At 37.1% G+C, this 9,289-nt stretch overlaps 1 protein-coding gene across 1 annotated transcript; it reads left to right on the forward strand.

Annotated features, from left to right (window-relative positions):
- Positions 1-363: 363 nt before the first annotated feature.
- Positions 364-6,862, forward strand: LOC103401628 (uncharacterized). Its single transcript, XM_008340343.4, has 9 exons — positions 364-1,395; positions 3,109-3,315; positions 3,437-3,688; positions 4,659-4,725; positions 4,811-4,993; positions 5,143-5,234; positions 5,797-5,979; positions 6,061-6,197; positions 6,409-6,862. Exons 1-9 carry the CDS (start codon positions 886-888, stop codon positions 6,593-6,595), a joined length of 1,818 nt encoding a protein of 605 aa, XP_008338565.3. The 5' UTR covers positions 364-885; the 3' UTR covers positions 6,596-6,862.
- The last annotated feature ends 2,427 nt before the right edge of the window (positions 6,863-9,289 follow it).

Consider the following 9,289-nt stretch of genomic DNA (forward strand, 5'->3'; position numbering starts at 1 on the left):
GAAAAACCATTGATGCTCTCCATTTGATTACTCATTTCTCTCTTGTTTCTCTTTGCAAACGTAGATCCAATCAATTGGGAAAGAGAGGGAGGTGTGAAGTGGAGTTTTATAGGGTTCTAGTGTGTTTATTTGAAATGGGCTTGAGCTATTGGACAGTTTTGAGTACTTTTTTCTTTTAAATAACGAGCGATAACGTATGCAGTTACTCAACTCGTTTGGACCGCTTTGCGGGTTCTCCTCGTCTCGGGGCCATTGGCCTTGAAGTTTCTTTTCTTTTCTTTCGTGTGGAGCCGGTTAATACTCGGGTAATCTAATCAGCTTTCTTATTTAAACACAAGATTGGTTGTATAACTGTTTTTGATAAAATGATATTGACATGTGAGACATGGGCTAAGGTCTGGTTTGGTACGGAGGTGAATCTGAAAAAAATGGCTATACAAAAAAGCTGGAAGCTTTTTTATGTTTGGTAAATATTTAGCTTCAGTTTTTTTTCACAGTTTTGGGTAAAAAAAGCCAAAAACACAAAGCTGCAAAACTCAGCTTTGAAAAACCAATTTTTTCACATTTATTTTTCATAAAAGTTTACCAAACACTATAATACTGTTTTTTTCTTCAAAAGCACTTTTATTAAAAAGTTTACCAAATACTCTGCTGTTTTATTTCACAGCTACTTATTCTAAGATGAGAGCAAAACAATTGTTTTTTTCAAAACCAGCCCTAAGTGTATTCCCTGGGAAGTCCACCTAACCACTCCCTCTCTCTCTCTCTCTCTCTCTAGCCCGTCTGTCTATCGTCTATAAACACTACTACACCATTTCCGATGACTTCTGGGGACCGTAATTACTGAAACTCAGGCTGCTTCCACTGCCGCTTAAACCCTGCCACATGTCCGAAAACGACGTCGTGACGCGGACGTTCCGGGCCCTGGTGGAGGGCGCCGACCGGAAGTTTGCTAGGGTTCGCGACGTGCCGGCTTACGGACGCCTCCACAACCAGCACTACTTCCACAAGGTCTTCAAGGCCTACATGCGCCTGTGGAAGTACCAGCAGGAGAACCGCTCTAAGCTCGTCGCCGACGGCCTCAACCGCTGGGAAATCGGCGAGATCGCCAGCCGGATCGGCCAGCTCTACTTCGGCCAGTACATGCGCACCAGCGAGGCCCGATTCCTCCTCGAGGCATACGTCTTCTACGAGGCCATTCTCAGCCGCAGCTACTTCGACGGCTCCACCGGTTCCAGAGGTTTCGGGAAGAAGGATATCGGAGTCCGCTTCAAGGAGTTGAGATTCTACGCCCGGTTTTTGCTCGTTTCCTTGATTTTGAACCGGACCGAGACGGTTCATCTTCTCGCCGAGCGGTTCAAATCGCTTGTTGATGACTGCAAAGCCAATTTTCGGGTAATTTCTCGTTGTTTTCTGGGCATTAGGATTTGTTTGGTGTCTGAGAAAGTGAGAAGTGAGAACCAATTAATCATACAAGTTATTAGAATATTTTGACTGGGTTCTTAATATTCTAGGGAATACAGTGCACTAACAAGTCCAAGATAAAATCTTTCTCAAATTTAAGGACAAATTTTCATGGTGGTTGCTGTGATTGGATCAATTGTGTGATTTATAGTTGCACTTCTGAATTTTGTTTCACATTTTAGATATATGCAATCTAGGGTCTTCTGTCTTCGGTTTTCAAGCTAAGATTCATTTCCATGTGTTAATTGTCATTTTATTAAGTGAAAAGGACGTGTCACGTAAAGTCGAGTGTTTCCATGCTGTTATGAAACTTATTAAAGAGATGTGAATTCCTCCTTAATGAAAGTGGTACCGCCAGCTGAGTTGTTCCGTGAGGAAGGCAGCTCACCAGCTCAGGTGGGTCTGAAATCCACATCATGTTGATGGGGAGATAAGGGAGAACATCTAGAAAAACCCAGTCGCCAATAGAAAGTCTCTTTTGCAATATACTCATGAGCTGGTTATTTTTTTGTAATTTAGAACAACTGCAAGCACATCGGGTAGCTAATTTTAAACATATGAGAATTTTGGTGGTGTATGATTGAAGCGCAGATCAAGTACAAATTGGCTAGATTTAAAATTTTATAAGTTGAGACTAAATTTAGCATCTCATGCATACGGAGATGGGAATACTTTGTTGGATGTGTGGGCACATGAGAAAGGACAAGATTAGGAGCGAGGATATCAGAGTTAAATTAGGAGTAGCCGAAATTGAAGATAAGATGGGAGAAAATCAGTTAAGGTGGTTTGGACATGTGAAACGAAGACCTACAAATGCTCAGGTTAGAAGATGTGATTACGAGACAAAGGCTCAAGCCAAAGGGGTAAAAGAAGACCTAGGAAGACTTGGAAAGAGACTCTAAGAAAAGACTTGGACTACCTGGTTCTAACGGAAGACATGACGGGGGCAAGGCCTTCTAGGATTCATATAGCCGACCCCACTTAGTGAGATAAGACTTTGTTGTTGTTGTATGCATGCGGAGGATGATTTGGGGATTATGATGGAAGTGAAAATAATCAGGGACAAACCTGGAATGAAGTCAAATGATGTGTACACAGTATGGTGGGCTTGCCTCAAAATAGTGACATGTGATTTCTGGATATGTATGCATTGCTTAAAATGCACTGTGATCTATAGGAATGGTGCCAGTAGTTCAGATACAAGTGGGCAAAGTGACTGAGAGAAGCAGGTGGATTAGGGTGAAGTCAGTGGAATTATGCAGATGCACAGGGACTCTTCAGGTTTAGGGGTGGTTGATCTTGAGGTCCAACGTGTGTCTCTGGAGTTACTAAGTTGTTGGGTGAAGCAATTTGAAGTTGCGAGTCACCGAAACCCATTTGTTTTCTGCTTGGACTCTTTGAAAAATTTTGGAATGAAATAAGTGAAAACCACATGCAAGAGTTAATCAAATTTTTACTGATGGAATATTTATGCATTCACTTATGTCCCAATTTAAATAGCTTATGTGTGTATAAGCTTTTATTTATGTCTTAGTTCAAACTTCAAATAGTTAACTTGTATTAGTGTTCCTCGAATAATTTCTTGCATGGTTCTTTCATTAGATTACCTGCATGATTTTGGACATTTGAGTTATCTTTTCTCAGGACACTAATTTTAAAGAATGGAGGCTAGTGGTGCAAGAAATTGTTCGATTTATGAAAGTTGATACGGCCTTTATGAATGTCAGGCCATTGCGATACTCTACCTTGTTTGATTCACATCCAGCATCTCTTCCATATGTTGCTCGTTTCCATGCAAAGAGAGTCTTAAAATTTCAAGATGCATTGTTAACAAGCTATCACCATAATGAGGTAAAAATAAATGATTGTTTACATCTTTAATCATTGATTTTAATTCATTTCGGAATTGATTATAATATACAGCTGTCACAAAGGAAAAAGTATGTGAATGTCCATGCATTTTGACTTGCAGGTCAAATTTGCTGAACTTACAATGGACACCTACCGAATGCTGCAATGTTTGGAATGGGAGCCAAGTGGGTCTTTCTACCAAAAGCGTCCAGTTGAACCAAAGGAGAATGGTGTTTTTATTGAACACTCTGGGGCTTCTGCGGCATCTGGAGTAATTGATATGAACTTGGCTGCGGACATGACTGATCCAAGTTTACCGCCAAATCCAAGGAAAGCTGTTATCTATCGGCCATCTGTGACACATTTGATAGCGGTTAGTGCTAAAGAAATTTACTGTCATGTTTGTTATTTGAGGGCTGTGTCTCTGGAACTGTAGGGATCTGCTTAGAGCCTTGAAACTCATGTTCTGTGATGCATGAAATATGCACATTCAAAATGACAAAAAAGTAACAAAACTACAAACAGAAATGGAAAAATCCAAAATATAGGACACAAGAAAAAAAATGTAATTCTATATTTTTATTCTATTTGGCATGTTAATTGATTTACAAAAGGTATGGCTGATTTAAGGTATATTAATAAAATTTTGGTCGAAGTCTCACGTCTATTTTGGTTTGAAAACAAAAATATTGAAAAACTAGTTACATGTATTTTAACCTTTGCTTTGTTATCATTAATTCTGTGGTAAAAGAAGAAACACTAGAGTGTGAGCCTTCATGTCTTACTAGTCCCTACTTTGTTAGTTGAAATGCCAATGAATGCCCCGGCCCCTTGGTCTCCATTTCATTGGTATGATAAGGGTTTTGGTTGATGAAAATTATATTTTTACCAAAAACAGGAAGAATCTTTTTATTATTTTTCTGTACTACAAAAATGAGCCCTAGTCTTCACATTTTTTTTCTTTTCATTTTGAAATTGACCGATTGTGTTGGAGTTCATCCTGGATGTGTGCACCCTTTCTTTTTGCAGGTTAAATATAGGGATGCATCCCATGTATTCACATGTTTTGAACACACAATGTCATGTCATATTTGTTTAGTCAGCTTTATCATGCGGGGTTCTTTAAACCTTTGTTTGAAAAATGGCATTGCCAATTGCACTGTTCGTTCATGTACCTGCAATAGAAGTAATGGTGTAATGTTTTAATGCAACTACGTAGTGTGGGACCATTAAATATTGGTTGCTTCTTTGCCAGTGAAAATTTTCAATCTATCATATACATATTTATTTTCTTTTTTCAATGTTTAGTTGCCAATGCTGAGATGCTATTGATGCATTGGCAGGTGATGGCTACAATATGTGAGGAGCTTCCTCTGGACAGTATATTGCTAGTTTATCTGTCAGCCTCAGGTTTGGTTTCGTCGGATAAATATCAACTCATCAATCATCATGTCTTATCATCCCAGATTAGTAAACTTGATGATCAATTGTGCAGGGAAGGTTGGTCGCAGTAATGCTAGTCAGGTGTACAGCTCTGGAGGATCACAGAAGTCCTCAAAAAACAAAGCTCCTCTCCAAGATCAGAATAAGTTTCTGCCTGAATCATGTATAAATAACAAGGGAGAGTCAAGTGGCTATTATGATCAATATCTGTGGTTTGGTCCTAGAGGAAATGGTGGTAGGTTCCTGTAATGCATCCATATGCTGCCTTGTTTTATTTTGGCTACTTTTGTGCGCAGTAACCTGTTTAAGTCATTTATTTATTTGTTGTCTTCCCTATGTTATTGTTCCACTCTTATATTAGTTTTACGTTTTTTTTAATTTCAGGTTTGAATAACCTTTACCCTGGCGATATAATTCCTTTTACTCGTAGACCTCTTTTCTTGGTAATAGATAGCGACAACAGCCATGCATTCAAGGCAGGTTTGTCAAAACTTGTGCATGAATTCTGTGGTTGCATGTTTTTACAGTGGAGTGTAGTTACAAATCAGATTTTCTTCCTTTATCCCAAAATGTTTTTCAACATTTTATGGTTATTGTTTTAATTTCATTTTATGGGGTCTACATTTCTTTGTTCTTGGAGTAAGTTTTGAAATGTTGAGAGTAAATTATTAAGTTACTGGAACCAGCAATGTTTTACTCGGTAATTGTTATTGGAAACACGTACATCCCTAACAACCTTGAAGCCCTTCTGGCTCAAATATGTTTTGGCATCTAACTTCAAAGGAGTGTCGATGGCTAGTGAATCTTTCTAGTGTTGCACTTGTGGAAAAGTCTTCTGATATATTGGCCCTCCCATTCCCTCCCTAAATGCCAACTTCTGTTCATGGTTCTTGGTCATTTTGATGGGATTGGAGAAGGTTTCTCCATCTTATGGTCTTCGTTCATTACCTGATGTTTGAGACGGTGGATTGAGTTGATCTGCATCTGAGCGGTGTTTGTCAGTGAAAATACTTACATTCTGCTGATGAATGATTTCAGGTTTTACATGGAGCGGAAAGAGGAGAGACGGCTGCTCTGCTTCTTTCACCTTTGAGACCAGCATTCAAGAATCCAGCTGATGCTGATTTAACGCAAAATGGAAGTCAGTTTACCTTTTTCTTGACTGCTCCCTTGGCAGCATTCTGCCAATTAGTTGGATTCTCCTCTTCTGATACCGAAGCAGTAAGTTAATTGCAAGGACTGCAGTACTTGCTGACTGTCCATTTTATTTTAGTTGTTCCAATTGATTTTTTCTGCTTTCAGGAGGTTTATAGCAATGCTGAAAGCATACTCTCGGCTGCCTTCTCTGAGTGGGAAGTTATTCTTTGTACAACAAGAAGCCTCGATCTGGTATGGGCACAAGTTCTATCAGATCCTTTTTTGCGGCGACTTGTTCTGAGGTACATATCTTCCCCAGTCTGCCAAGGAATATAAGGCAACAAATATCTGGTTCTGTAATTTGTTATGTTTAGCATTGTCGCTATCTTACTGCATTTGCCTTAATGATGGGAAATGAGAGATAATAGCAATTGTCTTGGTGTTTCGTTGTTTTAATTATTTTGTTTAAAAGTCAAAATAGCGGAAATGCTTACATAATGCTCCTACTTCCAGATTTATATTCTGCAGAGCTGTGCTTTCTCTCTTCTGCCCTCCTGAAGATAGGGAGCAGCATTTGCCGGTTTGCCTACCTCTTCTTCCCAATCCCGTTTCTCCAGATTCTGAAGTTGTGCGGTCTGCTGTCCACAGGCTTGCAAAGCACCTCAGCGTCTCTGACTATTTTCACTTTGTTGACACATGATTACCTAATTAGATAGTAAAGCTAGATTGTAAGTATAGGTCTCCTCGATCCGGTGTGACCACAGCACAGATAAATGAATTGGCTTACTGGGGGGAGGGGGGTTTGAGAAGATACTAATCGGCTGATGTGTAATGGGTGCTGTTATTGTGTTTAGGTTGGTGTCTGATCCTTATAGGGTGTGAACTTTTCCATGTGAATCTTCAAATTACATATAATTGTCAATACCTTTGTAAAAGAAAATCAGCTAGTGAAACAAAATTTAAATTATTTTAACCTCTCATGACGGCGATTTTTACGGTCTTGTTGAAGCTTATGGTTCTCAGAGGAATTTTTGAATGGCCTCTGCTACTGCTACTTCACAATGTGATTTGAGTTTTTTGGCTTGTATTTTGTGTTTTGTATTTTGTTTAAACACCTTCTTTTTTATTAATTTATTTGTTGAGTGTATTTGAGGGAGTTGGAAAGGGAAAGTCTGGTATGATACATTTGATAGAGATTGCTCCATAATAATGTACTAATAATACCGTATTTTGCACAACTTTGTTGGCTGGATTTTTCGTACGCTTATTTTTACCTTTTACATACTCTTATTAATTTTTTGCTATTGGTCTTCTTCATTTTATTTAATCCAACAATCAAAAATTGAAAGAGATGTGTGAAAAGGAAACTTCTCATACCTAACCCTCCCTCAAAGAGCAAGTGCCTAAGAGCAAAGAGCTAACCGCTAACAGTTACCAACATGACTAATGGCTCGTTTGGTATTGCTGTGTTTTGAAAAAAAAACTGCTTCTGCTGTGTTGTGAGGGTAAGCTCATTTTTGCTGTTTCACGTTTTAAGCTGTTTTTCATCTAAATCTGTGAAAATAAGCTATTTTTAAGTGTTTATCAAATACCTTTTCTAGCTCAGTTTTTTTTATACCCATTTTTTATAAAAGCATCTCAGTTTCAAACTAGTACTACGAGAGCATATCATAAAGAATGAGTGTGGATAGCATTATCTTTTTTCTTTCATAGTATGTAGTACGTACTGCTAAGGAAAATCACGGTTATATATATATATATATATTTATTTTTTTTTAATATATGATATTATTAATTTTGTAGGGTAAGAGAGTGGACCCAACCTCACAAGGGTCTTAGCTATAAGAGCATTTCCAATGGGGCCCTATATGGGACTGGAAAAGTGATGGATATAGCTCATTTTAGAGCTCCGAAAAATCTTTGGGGCTTTATAAAAGAATTTCTCCTAATGATGAGCTATTTCTTTCGGGCTCTATATATTTATTTATGTAGATTTGATTGCAATAATATTTTTTTTTTGTGAGTGTCAACTTTTTTTAAGTTGATTTTTGAACGTGTTATTTTAATTTTTTTTATTTATTAATCTTTAAACCTAAAAAAGTTCAAACTTTGATAAAGTTAGATTCCATCACTTATGAACCGTTTATTAGATTATATTCTCTTATCTCAATTTCATTTGTTGAAACAAACCCCTACTTCGCCTTCTGAAATAATTTGATTTTTATGTACAACACAACAATTTACCTAGCACCAATTGGTAAATTAGTATCACATAATTTTGAAAAACATATTTGAAAATTTTACCCACCAATGTTGATGAAATCAATTTGAAATTTCTTATGGAAGTTAAAACAATAATTAATTAGCTAAATTACAATAAATTACAAACAAACACAACCAAATATTTCATCACATAATAAGGGGCATTTTAGGACTATAAAATTTTGTAATCTGAGTCATAAAGCAAATTTAATGAATTTTTTTTTTGTTAAAACCCAATAAACGGTTTTAAGTCAAGAAAATATATATATGATGTGTTAAGGGGGAAATCTAAACTTTTAGATTAATAAAAGTGAACCTTTTTAGTAAAATAGCTTAAATCATTTTATGTCTTAAGCATTAAACATACAAAAAAAATGTGGGAGGATCTTTGGAACAAAAATATGTAAGAAAAAAAAATTAAAAAAAGAATAAAATGAGAGTATAAGTATTCGCAAGTAGATGGAGAGTGATAGAATTTGGCTAACATGAATTGCTACTTTTCTCGTGGGACGCACTGTTTTTTGGGCTAGATGTAGACTAATTTTATGTTATCCAAAAAAAGAAGTTGCTAGCCAAAGTGGTGGATCGAATCCCATTTTCTGGCTCATTGGGGATGAAAAATTTTCACTAAGGTTTAAAATGTAGTAGCCTCATAGAGGATAAAGCCCCCATTGGGGATGCCTCTAATAATTTGGTTCATATTTATTTTTGGCGATAATCAAACAAAATATCTCTCACTTACAAATAATGTTTAAAATATATGTATTAGTAGAAATATCAAAATGCAAATTTATGAAAATATCAACGGATATATCGAATAAAGATATCGATATCGATTGCTTTCAATGAAAATGATGGAAATTTAAAATGAGACTTTGGGGATTGTCAAACATTGGTTTGAACGAAAGAGAAAGGATCCTCGCGCGGATCCTCCAATCACATTCGTTCATCGTACATCGTGCGGCAAATTTTTGTCAGGTACTATTTATATTCAATTTTAAATAAAAAAATTTACAATGATTTCTAATCGCACGATGTACGATGAATGTATGTGATTGGAGGATCCTCACAAAAAAGGATTCAGCGAGGATCCTCACAAAGAGGATCTGCACGAGGACCCTCCTGGTGAACG

This window comes from Malus domestica, chromosome 15 (assembly GCF_042453785.1).
Source record: "Malus domestica chromosome 15, GDT2T_hap1".
Taxonomy (NCBI): Eukaryota; Viridiplantae; Streptophyta; class Magnoliopsida; order Rosales; family Rosaceae; genus Malus; species Malus domestica.